Here is a 19,034-nt window from a genome sequence, read left to right on the forward strand (position 1 = left end):
GACTGTGTGGGTGCACATGAACTGAGCTTGACTGACATCAGCCTTCCTTTGTATTTACCTGTAAGAACTTATGAGAACATTTTCGTTTTAGGCCTTTTTCACAGCAGATATTTTGACTTAGTAAGAAAAGTACAGATGTTACTAATAACTTAAAAGATGGCACTGTTCTAGTCTGTGACCCAGTAAGCTATGACAGTGAACCAGCATCCCAGGACCCTAAGACTGAAGGCAGTGGTGGAAGAAGCAGGTTACATTTACTCAAGTACTGTACTCTAAGGGGGCTTTTATTTAGCTTAAGAAGTAGGAGAATGTCCTCAACCTTTAAAGGAACACTTAATCCTTCAGTTTATTACGAAATATAACTGTATAATTCAAAATCACCAAAATTAGAGATACATGGTTTTCACTGGACAGGAAGGGTATGAAAAAATGTAATCTGAAAAGTAACTTAAGCTGTCAGATAAATGTAGTGGAGTAAGTAACAGAGCATGTAAATACTCAAGTAAAGTACAATAACTATTATAGTTTGTCCTATCCTGTTTCCACAGATTTATGTTATATTACAAGAGTAAACATTGTATCATCCCCTTGTTGTAACAGTACAGGATGGACATTGATGAGGCTGGTTGCATTAGATCGCCCTCTAGCTGTGGATCTTGAGAACACCTGTGAAGATATTTCATTCTGGATATGTAACTCACACTCTAGTATGTCTGCAGCCCTGTCTACAAAACCTGCAATACCAGAGGTGAAAGAAGTATTTAGATCCTTTACTTAAGTACAAGTAGCACTTCAACATGGTAAAAATACTCCATTACAAGTAAAGGCCTGCGTTCAAAATCTTGCCTAAGTAAAATGTACTTAAAGTATGAAAAGTTATGCAGCTTTGACCCTTTCAGTGTATATTATTACATGTATATGTATAGTATATTAGTATATGTATCTTGAAACAAAAATAAAGCAGATGGCTGCTCTAGAATTATGAAAAATGTGGCTTTTTATTTAGAAAATACTAAAGCAAGTGGATTTGCATTGAAAACTGGTCAGAATATTCTTACAGCACTGGCAGATAATAAATAATACTTAAATAACTTGATAAGAGCGAGTTTTTTTTTTTTACTGAATAATCCATCATGTTTTAGAAGCTGATTATATATTTTGTATTAAAAATAACCTGAATGGTAAAAGCTTTCAAATAAATGTAGTTCAGTAAAAAATACAATATTTCCTTCTGAAATGTACTGGGGTATAAACTAGCAAAAAATGGAAATCATCAAGTGCCTCAGAATTGTACTTAATTAATAACTGAGTAAATTTACTCAAATACTGTACTGTACTGTACTTAGTGCCACTTCATACTTCTACTCCACTACATTTCTGAGGGGAAATTGTGTACTTTTCACTTAACTACATTTATTGGACAGTCATAGTTACTTAGATTGCAGATTATTCTTCAAATAAAACATATGATCAGCTTCTAAAACATAATGCATTGTTCAGTGAGGGAAAAAAACTATTTCTAATCAAGTCTATTTGGTTTGGAATCCTTTACATTTTTCTTTTCTTCTAAAAAGAGAGAAAACAAATCTACCATTATAGTATGAATATTTCATTAAAAACAACTTTCTAAAATCGATTTTTTTCATAACTCTGTCCCAACATGCTATATTATTTAAGATACAAATGTCATTTTTTAGTAAATTAAGTTTTTTAGTAAATTTAAGTTAAAAACAGTACTGCACTGTGAAATAAGGTTTTTAGGACTCAAAATGTGTTTGAAAAGGGCAATTTGTCAGTACATAAGATTTTAAATGTAAGACTTTTTTGTATTGCTATTTTTATTTCAATAAAGGAGTAGCCTACCTCTTCCACCACTACAGGTTTAGCTACATACGCAGTATTCATAATGCAGGAGCGACAGAGAAGTTGTGGGTGTGTGTCTGCAGGTTGAAGCCTTCATGTGATAGTGTTACACATCTCTAATGGAGTCTTGGCTCCTGGATCTGGCGTCCACAGATGCGAGTGTTTCCTTCCTTTAATCAGACGCAGGGTTCGCGTCAGGTCACGTCTCGGTGCTGTAATCCCCGTGACTGCCACGGTAAATACGACCAAAAAAGATTTTTGTAATTTCCCCCCCAATCTCCCCAAGACCCCACAATCAAAACAAATCGACCACGCGTGCTTTTCCCGCAGCAATGACGTCACGTAAGCCCTCCCATTCCCCGCAAGTAAACAGAAAACATTAGGGAAAACGTTCATGTCAGCCGCCAAACGAGTGTTTGATGCGGGGAATTTGCTGTGAGATATTAAAACGGACGTTAATGTTTCCCGTGTGTTTTTAGCTAACTTGGGGGATTTGGGGCCAGCTGACTCGCGCTGGAGCGATGAAGGGAGAGGCGGAAGTGAAGTCACTTGATAGACCGTCCATGTTGTTATTGTTATTTTGGTAGCCCTGTGATGAGACGGGCTGGGGAGCCGTTGGTCTCCGAGACAACTGTTAACGTTACTGCAGGCCGCCCTGGACCGACACCTACCCTCACCACTACCACCTCCTCACTGACCCAGAGACAGGAGCCTCGCTGACGGCTGGGGTGGGGGGGAGGGGGGAGGGGGTGAGGACCCAGCTCCAACTCCAGCTCGGCTCCTACACTCCAGCCGACCAAAAATAAAACGGCGACAAAAACAATAACGGCGTTCGTCAAACGGCTCGACTGGTGTCTGTGCGGTTTGTAGCAGGGGCGTGCCGCAGCAGACATGAACGGTATCACCAAGGGCCGGTTCGAGGTATGACAGAGGGAGTGGACCACCAACGGTTCAGCTGTTTGTTTCTAGTAGACGTAGTCGTAGACTCTTTTTATGTGTGTGTGTGTGTGTGTGTGTGGTCGACCGTGCTCCTAATTTTACATGCAGTCGGGAGCTGAGGCGTTTTGTTGGTCAAGGGTAATCCGAAATCCTGTTATTGTCCTGCCGCACCATGTAGACAGCGACAACATGAAGCTCAGGACTGCGGGACAGGAGGGCTGTGGCTGAGGATAGTCAATATATCAGGGCCGAGGGTGGCTGGCACTGTCGCTTGAGGTTACAGGCTTTCACGAGGGGGGGACTGGGGCTGCAGATGGAGAATAATGCTGTAAATAAAAGCAGTGTATAGCAGCATTCAATTAGTTATCACTTGGGTTTGGCACTGTGACACCTCCAGTGGTACCTGTGAAGGAGGTAGGGCTGCTTTCGGAGAGTCACACTAATATTATAGTATATAACATGATGAGAACTATGAATGGCCATGTGTCCTCACACAACCTTTCCATATATCCATGATAATTTGCAGGAAAGTGGTTACACACCCCTGTGCTTAACTGCAGTGGTGGACGAAGTATTTAGATTTTTTACTTAAGTAGCAATACCTCAAGGTAGACAACACTTAACTAAAAATCCTGCATTCAACATTTTACTAAACTCATTATGCAGGCAGAATGATCCCTGCCAGCGTTATATTGCTGGATGCTATTACTGACACATTATTGTGTATGTAGAATCTTCATGTTATATACTGTTATAGGTATAGGTAGTTTAATCAATAACAATACATCATATTCATCATCGTATTTTAAAAGATGATGATCTGCTTTGCATTTGTAAAGTGACCAGTAACTACAGCTGTTAAATAATTGAAGTAAGCAGTAAAATATGTGCCTCTGAAATGTAGTGGAGTTAAAGTATAAAGTAGCATGAAATGTGAATAATCATGTAAAGAATATGTACCTCAACAACTGCACTTAAATACAGTTATTGAGGAAACCTACTTGGTAACTTTCCACCATTGCTCAGCTGCATGACGTTTTACAGATTGCTTTGAAGTGCAGCTTAGCTCGCATGCCTTCAATTCATGTGTATTACCTGTAGTAAAATAATAACAATGTTTTGCTGTGTCAACGTTTTCTTCATCATTGTGCACACCTCCAGTCCAGCTGGTTTAAAGTCGACTGAGCTGTGATCATTGTTATCTGAAATATCATTCACAAATTACTGAGATGCTTTAGGGTTTACTTGACTACTTGACTTTCTCCGTCAGGTGTTCAGCACGCTGTAAGCTTGTCAGTATCATGAATGTATTTGTCTACGTGTGAGTGGATGAGAAAAGGAGTGGTAGTGGCGCTGATGTGAGTTGCCATATCAGTGGATTTCTCAACATAGCTGTAAGCTTCTTATACGCAGATGAAAACCATTGTGTGGTGGGAAACAAGCTGGTGTGGCTATGTGTGTTAGAAGAGTAGGGGGAAGAGAAGAGTAGGCTTGGGAGGGTTGACTAATAGCCTAAGACGATGATGAGATCATGAGATGATGCTTTATAATGAACATGTGGCACAAGCCCACTTGTAGTTGTTGTATTAAAGGCAAAAAATTGAACACATAATATGACCCATATGTAATGTCTGCATTGTTGCTTTAATGTGGCAACTCTAAACCTGAGACATGCAAGTTCTGAGACCAGATTTGCATAGTCACCCAGTTGTACACTGTCTAGGAGTAGAGTATGACTGCAGAGAGGAACTCCCTGCTTGGGAATGCTGCTCTGCTGGCACAGGAAACGAGGGCACCAGAATGCTGAGGTGATAACTTTAATGAAGCATGCATACAAGAGATGAACCTTGCTTTCATAATGTCATAACTATGGCTGGGATCACACACCAACTACAGTGTCCATGCCATTCCACTTGGCAACTTCTCCACCGGGTTGTGGGTTACTTTTAACTTTGTGCCTGACATGCAAATAAAATGTATATCAAATAGGGCTGCAACTGACGATTATTTACATGATCGATTAATAGATTTTTAAAAAAAATTAATTTATTAATGGTTTAGTCTATAAATAATAGTTCATGTTTTTTCATGACCAGCAGTCCAAAATCTAATCAATTTACGTTGATATTAGAGCTGCAATGATTACTATTTGGATTGGTCAAGCAACTGAAATTGAATCGACTATTTTATAATCGGTTAATCGTGAAAGTAAATTTTTAAGCAAAAATTTAAACTTTTATGTGGTTCCAGCTTCAAAGATGTGAGAATGTTCTGTTTTTTCTTGTCACATTATATAGTAAACTGAATATACAAAACAAGATATTTGATGAGCTCTATGAAATTATGCCGAGCACTTTTCACAGTTTTATGATGTTTTATAGACCAAACAACTAATCAATTAATCAAACATTAAATAGCAGAGCTGGGGTAGGTAGTTTTCTGGAAAAGGCAAAAAAAAACTGCAAGAAATTGAAAGTACAGCCCTTCTCCTGCAGCTCTCCCCTCTCTACATACATAAGCCTGCATGAGTACTAGTCATTATCCCGATCCTGATTGTGATCCTAAAGCCATTATATAGCAGCAATTCTATGAGAATTACTGACCTGTTTTCTTAACAAACTTGTAGGCCTGTAAACCCTTTCAGATGACATAGGCTACTGTGATTCGAGGCTCTAGCTAGCTACATACGGTTAACTACGTTTGGCTATGGTTAACAGAAGGCTAAACTATTAGCAAGATTTTCTCTCCATCTCTGACACGCTTTGCTGATATTGACACGTGTTTTATTGCATTTATTGTCAAACTCTTTTAGACTCTCTTTCTTTGATAAGCCTGTCTTCCTTCTTTTGGGTTGCTTTGCAGTGTAGGCAGTTGTTGCCATTGCTGGAATAGTAACTTTTTCAGCAGGATTTTCCATTATTGAATCAGGCTTTCACCATCTGAAGGGACATGCACGTGCATCTGCATTTATAGAACAGCCAATAGGAACACCCTCTCTCTGAAATTACCTTTGATTGGTCAAAGTCTCCTGTCAGGGACTAGATTTTCTAAAGCCTGAAAAGAGAGCCAAGAGGAGCTGCAGAAGTCTAGTTTTCTCTCAGTCCACTTGAATTACAATATGCTGAAAGGTTATTATGGAATTTTTGCCTGCCTACCTCAGCTTTATTTGATAATAATAAAAATAATTGTCAATGACAGCCCTATATGATATCAAAGATACAATAATAGCAAATATTTGTTATTTTTCACTGGAAAATTACTTCAATGATTGTTTCAGCAGTAATCAAAAATGTTTGAATGTGAATTGTAAGTACTTTCAATGTCTAGCAAGTCTGGGCAGTACCAGACTAGATTTCATTACACAGTAAAAGTTATGTTTCAGTTTGCAAGTTTAAATCACATCATGAAAATATTATTTTGCGTATGTTCTTTGCCAATGCCATCTTGTATAAAGGTTTAGGTTGTCTACAGTAAATTGTGTGTAACTATGTGTCTGTTGAAGGAAAGGTTAAAGGTGAGTGATGTGTTACAGAGGTGGTTTGGAATTAAGTCTAAATTTAGTCCTAAATCCTAAGCCACCTCTGGCTTTAGAGAGAGTCAACAGAGAGTTGACACAACAGAGAGTGTAAACATTTGTTATTTAATACAGGGGTATGTGGGAACCAATGATGAAAAAGGTTTTCACTATATCCCAGAGCTATTATTGGATATAGTTAATGAATCGGTTCAGATCAAGTTCAAAGCTCTTTTTCTGCTGTGTTGTTACCTGAGCATAGATGTTAAAATTCAAACCAGCTTAGTTAATCTTTTGCTGGACCTCTTTTGTCTTTTGGACCACATTTTCTCTCAAATGGCCTCTACTTCCTCCCTCCCTCTCACTCCTCTCTTTTCACTCTCTGATTTTAATTACTTTTGTACGTATTTTTCCTCTATTTCTTGACTGTTGCGGCGTTCTTTGTTTGCCTCTTACTCTTACTTCCTCCTGCTCCCCCATTTCTCCCTCTTTCTTCCATCTTCCCTCTCCTTTATTGCGTTCTCTTTCGAGGAGCTTGCATCTGTCATGCAGCTAGCTGGAGCCAAGACGTTTTCAGAATCAACCTTTGCTCCTCCTGTGCTTTACCCTCGCTCCCTTTGAGTTTTTACATTGCAGTGTTTGTGTTGCCGTGTGAAACAGCAGGGAGTCCCCCCTCATTAAATATGGTTTCTGGGTCTTTGAGGATACAATTGTTTCACTGGCAGGATGCGTGTCTGCAGAGGCACAGTGAATGTGGGTGTTTGACGTAATTTAAATTCATGGCTGAATAGAGCCCACCTGATCTAGAATGTTCTGCCTCTGTTCTTAACACAGAGAGGACTTAAATCACCTGCAAGCGAGTAAGTGTATGTGTGTGTATGTGTCCCACTCAGCAGATGGCCAGACATCCAGCGAGTAGACTAATTGAGATAAGCATGCCAACAAGCTGACCAGGCTAACAGAATTATAAGCTTGTAAGGAGGGGATGTGGGAAGCCAAATGTAGCTCTGGCTTGTCTATTAGCATTGCTCAAGGAAGTAATAGCTTTTTTTCCCTCACAAGTAACTGGAAAGATGTAAGGTTCTATTTTTATTAAAGGATAGGTTCACATAAACCTAACTCAGATGCTCATATGTACTTTGAAAGTGTTATTGGTTGACGTATCACTCCTCTTGTCAATACTGGCTGCAAAGAGATCCATTCCATTTGTAAAGCATTTTCAATGTAAGTGATGGAGGACAAAACTCACAGTCCTGTTTCTGTCCAAAAATGATTTATTACTGAAGTATGAGCTAGAAAAAATAATTCGGCATTTCATACTAAAATGACTACCTAACAATACCCATTTTATCTGACTAACTCAGACTCCTGAAGCCTCATATTATTGTAGCTTTAGCTGAACTTTGGAATGTTTTTACACATAATTAGCGTATGGATTTTGTCGCCCCTCACTTACATTGTAATTGCACACAGAAAATGGATCTGAGTATTACACTGGATGATGAGGAATGGGACAGAATCTGTAGGAATATTAAAACTATGTCACGCGATGTGAGGGTGCGCCTTATTCAGTTCAAGATTATGCATCGCTTCTATTGGACTCCCTCCAGACTGTTTAGAATTGGTCTGAAAAACACACCAAATTGTTGGAAATGTAAGACAGAGGACGGCCAATTACTTCATGTCCTATGGTCTTGTGATAACGTCCAGGAATTTTGGACCAGAATACAGGATAACCTATGTCGGATTGCAGGGACCCAGGTTTCATTCAGCCCAAGATTATTTGTTCTGGGAGATGGGTCAATCCTAAAAGGGATGGATAAGCACATAAGAAGCTGGGTCCAGACTAGTTTAATGATAGCCAGACAGATTATTTTAGGGGGATGGAGGAATGAAGGGGTGCCTTCAATCCAGCACTAGGCTTGTGAGATGGCGTTTGAAAAAATGGTTTGCCAGATTGGATGTGTAGAAAATGGGGAAAGCACCTGAGCTTTTTGGAGGAAGAAGAAGAAGCTTTATGCTGGGGAGAGATGTGTATGATGGGCTTATGGTGTTGTCATTTATACATAAGTTTATTTGGTTTATGGCTTATTGTCGATTTTGTTATCATTTGGTTGTATGGTTTTCAATATTGTAGTTACTATGTCATCTTTTCTTGATTTTTGTTTGGGTGGGTGGTGATGACGAAGGAGGGGGGAGAGGGTATGTTAATGTTGCGAATTGTATGTTTTGTATGTTGTTTAAAAAAGAAATAAAAAAATGTTAATCACATAAATTGCACAAAGAAGTAAAATTAAAGTGACAAACAGTGCTTTTTATGTACACACACACACACACACACACACACACACACACACACACACACACACACACGCAGACACTCACTCATTGTTATAGTTTTATCTTGTGTTTCTCGGCAGGTGTTCTCAAACAGCGATGAAGCCCCCATTAACAAAAAGCTCCCCAAAGAGCTTCTTCTCAGGTAAGATTACATACACACACAAAATACAGTATAACATACAGTACCCTAGGACAAGGGCTTAGGTCAGGGTTACTCATAACAGTTCTCATAATAGTTGAACAGTTTTTTTTTTTTTTTTTAACCTTTATTTATTCAGGGAAGGTTCACTGAGAGCAGCCTCTCTTGCCAGAATGCCCTGATCACATTCACACAGTTACACATTCATACCTGGAAGCTGCCCAGTACAACCACAGTCTGATCTGCTGGCCACTGAGCAGCTCCACTGGAGTGGTTGGAGGTTAAGGGCCTTGCTCAAGGTGGTAATGAGGGAGGGACAACTTTCACTTCCCCACCCAGATTTTATCATGTTGGTCTGGGGATTGAACCGGTGACCTCCCGGTGGAGGGAGCTCGTGTCTCTAACCTTTAAGCCACCACTGCCACAGTTACGTGCAGGAGTGTGTCCGTGTGTGTGTTTTGTATGATGTACTTATGTTGGCCACTAGTCTGGAATGAGGTTTAACTATGCGATCTACAGACCAATATTTTGTCCCACAGCAGTAGCTGCACATGACCCATAAATCTGACATCCCACACACCCTCACATGTTCGTCCTCCACACTGATTTATATGTGGATTTGTGTGTGTGGTGTGTGGTGTGTGGTGTGTGTGATGCGTGCGTGCATGCGCGCGTGCTTGTGTGGGCCTATGCAAACTGTACGTCTGTGTATGTGTGCTATAAATAGCTCGTCTTAGCTAGTGGGGAATTCCGCAGTGCTGTGCTCTTCTGCTGCTCCAGCTGTGCTCCACAGAGACTACCAGTACACCCATTATCAGCAGCACTACTTTCACTGGTGGACAAAAAACATGTACTCACAGGCACTCGCTAGCTACAGCACATGACCTACTGTCACATGTGTCATGTTGAGACACTTACACAACATCAGCTGTGAGGAAGACCCATTGTTATGGCAGTTAATCTTGTTTTCAAACGAGGAAAGTGGGTTGACTGAAACTATTTGTTTTTGTATTTAAAATGTTGTTATGCCCTGTCACCATGGTACACAGGGAGGGACATTATGCTGTCCAAGGTGTAATGGACACTGCCTTGAGTCCGAGATCACGGAGAAACAACAGAACTGAAAAATTCTCCTGTTGCCCTGAAGTCACTGGTGTGGCTTTCTCTCTCCTATTGCGGCATAGCTGTCAGTGTTGAACCTTAAAAATCAAAAGTTGAATCATAGATTCAGAGAACCGCGACACCCCTAGTTTAACATTATATACTGGATTGTTAATTTCTGTTGAAGTTTTGACCAATTTGTTGCTGCATTTAAAAGGTTTACACTTGAAACTTGAAAGTTGCTGGTGCACGATTTATTATTTTAATAATTAAAAACAACTTAGTAAATTTATATTTATGTATTTGTTACATTTTGTTTTGAAAGCAAAGTTTAAGTCAGGCCTGATGTTGCCTTACACATAAAAGAATGGTCCCAGTCACTTTCACACAGTGAGGCGTACAGCTTATGAATTTAATACTGGTATTGGATCGGTACTCAGTATTGGCCGATACTCAAAGCCCAGGCATTGTTATCTGTATTGGTATTGGGACTAAAAAAAAAAGTGCGATGCATCCCTAGTTAATAGGACTCTACACAGGACTCACCAAATCGGACTGATTGAATATGAATAACAGAATACGTCTGTGGTCGGTAAAAGGCCTTTGCAGATAACGGAAGTCAGATTGTGTTAAATCTGACAGTCAATCAATGATCAGCGTCACAGCCATTAACCGGTTATTAGAAGGGAGATCAATAAGTGCCTGTTTGATTGGTACACTGGTGGCCTGCAATCACTCCAAAGACTGTGTGTGTGTGTGTGTGTGTGTGTGTGTGTGTGTGTGTGTGTGTGTGTGTGTGTGTGTGCGCGCACATGCATGCATGCAGCGCGTTTTTGATGTGCATATGTGTCTTTGCATTGCTTTGTCGATTGTGTGCATGTATACTCCCTGATACAAGACCCGGTATAGATTATACAGACATGTCCCAACATGCCCTGGCCAAACGCACATCAAAACAGCCTTTGTCTGCATCTATATGAAGGAAACAATGGCCAGCTCCTGTTTCCTAGGGTTAAAAGGACATTCAGACCCCAGCTGCACTCAAAGCTTTGGCACCATGACAATTCCCTGAATACCTCACATTTTCTATAGATTGGCCCTTTAAGGCACTTCTATGAGCAGTAACCATTTACGCACTGGGAATTCAGACAAAGCATACATATTTGGTTTTGTGTATGTGTGTATATTATACGTTTTTCTGTCTGTGGCCTTGCCTCTCTGAGTGCCAGATATTACTCATTGGCAGATTAATGGATTGAGCTGACCCAGTAGCCTGCTGCATGCAGCCCTTTGTGGCTGACCGCCCCACAGCTCAAACACTGGCAGTCTGTGGGGCTCTCCTGCTACCAACCAAACACCACAGGGGCTTGTTCTTTTTTCTATCGGCACACAAAACACATATATTGAATCACACAAAAAGAAAGACATTCAAAAATAAAGTTTAGTTAAAAACTGATTGCTATATCTGAGAGTCATAGGTGACAAACTCATGCTCTTTTTTTGTCTCTCTTTCTAGAATATTTTCCTATCTAGATGTGGTTACACTCTGTAGGTGTGGTCAAGTATCCAAGGTAAGCGTTTCCCTCTCTACACCTCGAAAGTACCCACTGTGGATTAACACACTTGTTTTAATAATGGATTGATGTAATTCTAAACTATGGTATGGTTAAATTAAAACCGGCTTAACATTATTGAATTCTCTAGAAGTGTCTTTAATATAGTGCCATCTGCTGGTTATGTGTAAGTGGACCACTGTTAAGCTATAGTGCACTGCAGTTGAAAGCCATTTATGAATGAGCTATCTGTGAATAATAACAAGGGCTTGGCACATGGACTGTAAATGCAGAGCTGTGGTGGCAGCTTCTTCTACAACAGATCCAATGCACTTCTATTAGGAAAATGTTATTTCTCTGTACAAAGTACAGGTTTTTAATCTTGGGGTAGTTTATCTCTTGTCTGCTGAGCTTCATGCAGCTGTTCTGTGTACCTACATTTCCAATCATTGGTATGAGCCGTCAACCGGCTACAGTAAAATTTTTAGGTGTCTGGTTTTGTGTGATCAACAGCCTAAAACTCAGTTTTCAATGATATAAAACAGAGCAAAGCAGCAAGTCCTCACATTAGAGAGGCAACAGCTTGTGCAACCTGCTTCATGAACAAAGAAACAGAAAGTGGGCATAATTAATGCGCCAAACCATAGATGTTGACCCACTATGTTCAATAATTCCTCCCACATGTTATGATAACAGACACACACACTTCTGTCTGACCACAACTTGTCTGTCACCCTCTCAGGCGTGGAATGTCCTGGCCCTAGATGGAAGTAACTGGCAGAAGATTGACTTGTTCAACTTCCAGACAGACATAGAGGTGAGGGTTGCGTTCATGAGAGAGAATAAGTGTGTGTGTGTGTGTGTGTGTGTGCGTGTGCGTGCCTATATGTGCTGCACGTTTGTTCTTGTTGAGTAGCATTATCCAGCCCAAGGCTTAACGTTGGGTCGGTAGGCTTTGGTGCCGACTGTGACGTCACAGCTGATCCTCTGTCCTGTGGCCCAAGTCATAACACTCTCTTTCCATCCAATCCATCTCTCTCTCTCTCTCTCTCTCTCTCTCTCTCTCTCTCTCTCTTTCTCTCTCTCTCTCTCCTTCTCTCTCTCAGGGGCGGGTGGTGGAGAACATTTCGAAGCGTTGTGGAGGCTTCCTGAGGCAGCTGAGCCTCAGGGGCTGCCTGAGCGTGGGAGATGCCTCCATGAAGTGAGACTGTCATTGTCACTCTGGCATACACTAGTATAAATAATTGTGCCTCTTGACTTTTACCAAAAGTCATTTTCTTGTTGGTTTGATTACTTGCTGTTTTTGTTTAAAGTAATTATGTTAAAAGTTTAAGTGGCTTGGGCCTCTTCATTCCCAGGGGACTCCGTGCTAGAATCTCTTTTTTGTGATTCCATTTAGTCTCACTTTACTGTGTGTACACACACACACACACACACACACACACACACACACACACACACACACACACACACACACCAAACAAAAGAGGAACAATAGGAGTGTAATTTTGTTTTGTTTTTTACATGGACATATAAGCAACTGATTTAAAGAAGTACAAGTTCTTTGGAAAGTAAGTTTTTGGTTAAAAAAAAAAAGGAAAGGAAATGTACAGTACCTGTACAACAACCTCCCAAGGGCCTGTAAATGACTGTAAATGACTAAAAGGCTCCTGAACAACTCCCAGCATCTGACTTCTTATTTATTCAAAGAAGTGACTTCTGAGTAATTCCCCTTGTCCCTTTCTATTGTTCAACTGTTTCCCAGGACATTTGCTCAGAACTGCAGAAACATCGAAGTGTTGAACCTAAACGGCTGCACCAAGATCACAGACAGCACCTGTCTCAGCCTCAGCAAGTTTTGCTACAAACTCAAACAGCTAGATCTCACCTCCTGTGTGTCCATCAGCAACCACTCTCTCAAGGCCCTCAGGTAGCACCCGCACTCTTGGCATTACCCTAGTAACCCAAACCCATATAACATAACCCCTATTATCAACAATAGAATTCCTCCTCAAGCCCTCACACACAATATGTAATAATATAATATAAGACATATCTCCATTGGGCTCACGTCCTATGTGTTTTGTTTTGTTTTTATCTTGTGTGTGGATGCTCAGCGATGGCTGCAGAATGCTGGAGATGTTGAACCTGTCATGGTGTGACCAGATCACACGTGATGGCATTGAGGCTCTGGCTAGAGGCTGCAATGGTTTACGAGCACTGTTCCTCAGAGGCTGCACACAGGTACAGTTATTTTATTTTGACCATTTCCGGAGTGCTTTTATACCATGTTGAAATACATTTTTGAGTTACAGTTCCATAAGGACATAATCATGGCGCTTATTTTTTTTAAAACAAATGTTCACTATGAAATACCAAGATTTCTTAAAAGGAGTAGATTGGTTAAGACATGTTACCTGTTTTTTTATCTTCCCTTGCATCAAGATGTTGTTACTTGCTGCCATAGGACAGTGTTCACTACAGTTTACTGTAAACAGGGTCCTCTGGTGGTGAAGACAGCTCACACTATGCTTCAGCTGAGGAAAAAATGTAAAACAAATGGTAAAACTCAAAACAAATACCCATATATTCCCTGATTATTTAATACAAAAACCAAGACCACAATATACACAAAACGCCACACTTCTTTTCCATTGCTGAAAAATTGAAGCAGGCCTTACTCAAGAAAAATGTGCCCTTTTCCCTACCTACTGTTCCCAACACAGTACTTTTTCCATTAAATTTTTTTTACTTAATGGTTGTTTTTTTGTTGATGTAGTGGTTTGTGTCAGGCTGGCATTTTCTTTTTCTGCTGCCTTTGTAGAGCCAATATATTCTTCAGGCTGTGTGTTCAGTTGTTGTCTTTTTTTCTTTTAAACCAAAGTCTAGTCTATTTTGCCTGGAAAAAAACCATGAAACCCCCATGAATCATCTTTTGGGGCTCACAGTACAGTAGTCACATGTGAATTGATTTAACTCATTGGAAAAAGATGGTGTAATTGAGGAAAGGTTTTTCCCATCAACACACAAAATCACGGACACATACAGTACATATTGATCTTGGTGTTTGATTAACAATATTGTGCATTTTCTTTATTTAACCCAGCTGGAAGATGGAGCATTGAAACACCTTCAGAAACACTGCCCAGAACTCACCACCATCAATATGCAGTCTTGTACAGTAAGGCATTTGGTTGTGGGGTGGGGGGAGATAGAGACCGATAATAATACATGAGGGATGTGTCTGTATGCCTCTGTGTTTTTGTAATTTTGTCTTCTGTTGCCTCCAGCAGATAACAGATGAAGGCCTGGTCAGTCTGTGCCGAGGCTGCCACAAGCTACAGATCCTTTGTGTGTCTGGCTGCAGTAACATCACTGACGCCTCCCTCACTGCAATGGGACTCAACTGTCCCCGACTCAAGTAAGAAAAACACACCTGTCCCCCCATCCTTCACAAGGACAACAGCTTGCTTCAGTATCCACAAAATATCCTTCTCAGGGCATGTGATTAGTGTCATTTCTAAAAATGGACTAGAATCAACATAAATATTTAAAATGTTAGCTGCTTGAAATGCCAGACTACACAGAAAGTCTCTTTTTTTATTCAGTGTTGTCCTTCCAAGGGCTTGTAAACATGTTAAAGTTTTGAGAGACAGGTACATCAGAGCTGTCACTATACGACAAACAAAAAGAAGAAGGTCCCATACTATCTAAAGCTTGGAAAAAAAATATTTCATTAGACAGACAAGGTTAAGATCTGACAAGGATCTCAGGTCTGATTCAAACCCATACCCAATTGCTGGCTAATGATTTTGATTAAAACCATACCCTCCAATTAGCCTTTACAAGTTGTGTGTGTGTGTGTGTGTGTGTGTGTGTGTGTGTTCTCAGGATCCTTGAAGCTGCACGATGCTCCCATGTTACGGATGCTGGGTTCACTGTACTGGCCAGAGTGAGTTTCATTTTGCTCTCTTTGTCCTGTTTTCTCTTCTGTGAACCTTTTCTTGGGTAATCCATTTCCCCTCTATCTGTGCGTTTGATATAATGATTTCTGTTTTTCTTCACAGAATTGTCATGAGCTTGAAAAAATGGACTTAGAAGAATGTATTTTGGTAGGACAATTTGTGTTTTCCTTATTTATTCCCAACATCATGCTCATGGTATTTATATATGTTGAATCTGGAATTATTTTTGGCTTTGATTGATTTGTCTGGTTAGAGATGGATTGTAGGAAGGGTATGTTTCCAGCCAAGAGGGAGAGTGAGCAGTCCAATGACTTCAGTATTTAAATTGATTTTGACAGAAAGCAGAGAGGGAGACAGAAAAGGAGTGACGCAGGAGAAAAGGTTTTAGCGGGTTACAAAACTTGACACAAACATGCAACACATGCTTCCACAAACTGTGATTTAAGACTCAACTGTCTCTAGACATGTAAGAACAGTTTGATCAACAAGCATTTCCTCTCCTCAGGTGACAGATAACACTCTGGTTCAGCTGTCTATCCACTGCCCTCGCCTGCAAGCACTGGTAAACATTTACATATGAAGTTCAGATTTTGTGCCAGGATCTGCCTTACCCTGTGTGCATGCTTATTGAGCTTTAATCCATCTATCTGTGTGCCTTCAACCCTATTTGCTGTGTCCCGGCCAGTCCCTGTCCCACTGCGAGCTGATCACAGATGATGGCATTAGAGCTCTGAGCAGCAGTACCTGTGGCCAAGAGCGCCTCACCGTGGTGGAGCTGGACAACTGCCCCCTCATCACTGATGTGACCCTGGAGCACCTAAAGAGCTGCCATCGTCTGGAGCGCATTGAGCTCTACGACTGTCAGCAGGTCACCAGGGCTGGCATCAAACGCATCCGGGTCAGTGAAGTGAGGATTGGATCAGTGACTTCCTAAAATCGCTTCTCTGCTGTTATTCTCTACCTTATTTCTCTAAAAAAGCATACACTGTAGTTTATACCCAAATTAAAGAAATAGTTTAATTTGCATAGAATAAGAGGAGAAGATCAATACCACTCGCATACAGTATAACAGTTGTATTGATCTTCTCATCTAACTCCCCACAAGTTAGTGAATAAGTGTATTTCCCAAAGCGTTAATCTATTCCTTTTAGGAGAAATTGAATGGTCGACTGGCTACAGGAGAGAATCCTGATCACATGCGTACATATGCATGTCTTTTGTGTCTTTTTATACTTTGGTATTAACACACCTCTTCCCTACACAGGCCCACCTTCCAGAGATCAAGGTCCACGCCTACTTTGCCCCAGTGACACCTCCTCCCTCTGTACATGGAGGTGGCCAGCGTCTGTGCCGCTGCTGCATTATCCTCTGACAGTGGAGGGCCAGGGGGGGCCACCTCTGTCTGCAGGTCCTACTGATCTGATATGGGCTGAAATGGGATTGGGGGGGGGGGCTGGGATAGGGGAGAGGAGGGGCTGGACCCACTCACTGCTCCTGATCACAGATCAAAACATAGACTGATCGCCCCTGATCAGTTGAACCCGACCCTCCTCTCTCCTTTTGCTCACCAGTCAGGATTGCAACAGTCTTGGGTTTGGGCGTGGAGGGTTGGGTGGAAAGAACATGGATGGATGGACTCGCACTTTTTCTCTCTCTATCTCATTCTCTCTTTCTCACTGTAAAGGCAAAAACAGGTTCTCCACTCCATCCTGCACTTCACATCCCTGACTCCCCCCCCCAAAAAGAGATGATATTGTCATCTTGGACAACAGTTTGCTCTCTGTGGAGTATCATAACCAATCACACGACACCTCTATGTGACCATCCTGTGATTCATTCTGCTTTGACCAATAAACATGCAGCATGGAGCGAGAGGAGAGCTGGGTTGTAGATAATGCAGATCTTCTGGATATAAACAGTGAAGCTTTGGCACGGCCAGCTCAAATCTCTAGTGTGGAAGAGCTGAGAAGAAACAGGAAGTACAGAATGGGACATGTGACATATGACATATTTGTGCATCTGAGAAACTTTTGTTGAGATTTAGATTCTGTATGTACAGAGAATGTTTTGCAATGGAAAAAAAGAAATCACACTTATGGCAACTCACTCAAAATTGGGGTAGGCCAACAAAAAAAACATTTTTTTTCAGTGCTTATTGTAATTGTCCATGCCTGTCTATGCAGAGAGGGATATGTGTTTGCCATTCTTTTTGAAATAGAAAAGAAGCATCTGTTGCTGTTTAACAAAAAAAGGACCTATGATTCATACCCTCAGCGTCTAAAAGCGTAATGTTGACTCTGTATGTTGCTCTGATGAGTGGCCTCTCCTGTGTACTGTGTGGTTATGTTGGCTTTTAGGCCCTGATCCAATCCTGTCAGTAACCCTGTGCACTAGCTCCTATACTTGACCACTTAAGCATTTGTTTACATCCTGGATTAGGTCAGCACCACAGACAAACTTGTTTACATCAGTAGGTTTCCAGTCTCCCTACTATTCAGAGTGAGGTCAGAAACACTGATACAACTGTGGTATACCCACTGTTTTTAACTGGACTGTGAAGGCCATTATTCAGATGTATTGCTGTGTGTATTTGGATATTAATCAGGGCTAACGTTGGTGCAACTTTGCTTCAAAATTATATTAAAATTTGCTTAAAGCTGAGATAATAGTTATTATGAAACCATACCCTCCAATCCAGGTCAACAACGGCACCTCAACTTTTTGACAATCACATGAGTTATGTATTTGAAAGTTAACTTATTCTAGTTTTGTGTAGTTGGCAATGTACTGATGATGTAGGATATAATTAATTGTCTATATTCAATATACTCCCCTAATGCCCCAAGCAGCACATTAGAGAGGATTAAGAAATAGCATTTGACACAGGTCTAATGTATTAAATTGATCAGCACCAAATTTCCACTCATCCAGTTCTACAAAACCTGTGTGACAACAGGGATGTCATATGCAGTGACTGGAAAGCCCCAAAACCAAAAGGTTTTTTTCACTCTATACAGACACTCCTTCCAATCAACAGGCTCTCAACATTATATGGCTTGTCATGCAGAGTAACGCATATATGGGGCATGAAATACCACTTCTTAAAGCACTGAAAATACAACAAAACAGAAGCAGCTCGCAATTTTGTGCTAAAGAAGAGACTGGCAAGTGCTGTGTAGTGCTAAGTGCTCAAAGACTGGGGAGATTGGCAGGATAGTGGATAGGACTGAAACAGGGAGAGCAGACAGAAAGACGAAAGATTCAGATGGATACATAGCTGACTTGACTGGCTGTGATACTAATGCCCTCTCTTCGACATCTGTTTTAACAGTTTTATGTTTAAGAAAATAAATAAATAAATAAATACATGAAAAAATAAGTGAACTAAAGAATAAATAAAAGTGACTAATAGTAAATGTGCTTTGTCTCTCTAGTGTAATATTTTGTCTCCCACGCTCTATAACCAAACTGTCTCTGTTTATAATAAAATGCGGCAAACTGCATACCGGCTACACCGCAGCTCAACCGCTAGATGTCACCCAAGAGCGGTGTAGACGGCAGACACACCCACACAAACAGTGCTGTTTGTTTGATTCATGACTATTACAGAAAACAGGAAT

The 19,034-nt window shown here is 40.8% G+C and overlaps 1 protein-coding gene across 2 annotated transcripts; it reads left to right on the forward strand.

The window, feature by feature from the left end:
* The first annotated feature begins 2,217 nt into the window (after nucleotides 1-2,217).
* fbxl2 (F-box and leucine-rich repeat protein 2) lies at nucleotides 2,218-18,779 on the forward strand. 2 transcript variants are annotated; one of them, XM_031323162.2, is made up of 14 exons: nucleotides 2,218-2,784; nucleotides 8,737-8,798; nucleotides 11,413-11,467; nucleotides 12,192-12,266; nucleotides 12,556-12,650; nucleotides 13,215-13,379; nucleotides 13,567-13,693; nucleotides 14,556-14,630; nucleotides 14,740-14,870; nucleotides 15,341-15,401; nucleotides 15,517-15,561; nucleotides 15,920-15,976; nucleotides 16,100-16,312; nucleotides 16,679-18,779. In XM_031323162.2, exons 1-14 carry the CDS (start codon nucleotides 2,755-2,757, stop codon nucleotides 16,784-16,786), a joined length of 1,299 nt encoding a protein of 432 aa, XP_031179022.1. In that variant the 5' UTR covers nucleotides 2,218-2,754; the 3' UTR covers nucleotides 16,787-18,779. The 2 variants fall into 2 exon arrangements, with proteins under 2 accessions (XP_031179022.1, XP_031179023.1); XM_031323163.2 differs by having other exon boundaries at nucleotides 2,219-2,784; nucleotides 14,743-14,870.
* Nucleotides 18,780-19,034: the final 255 nt, after the last annotated feature.

This window comes from Sander lucioperca, chromosome 16, assembly GCF_008315115.2.
Source record: "Sander lucioperca isolate FBNREF2018 chromosome 16, SLUC_FBN_1.2, whole genome shotgun sequence".
Lineage (NCBI taxonomy): Eukaryota > Metazoa > Chordata > Actinopteri > Perciformes > Percidae > Sander > Sander lucioperca.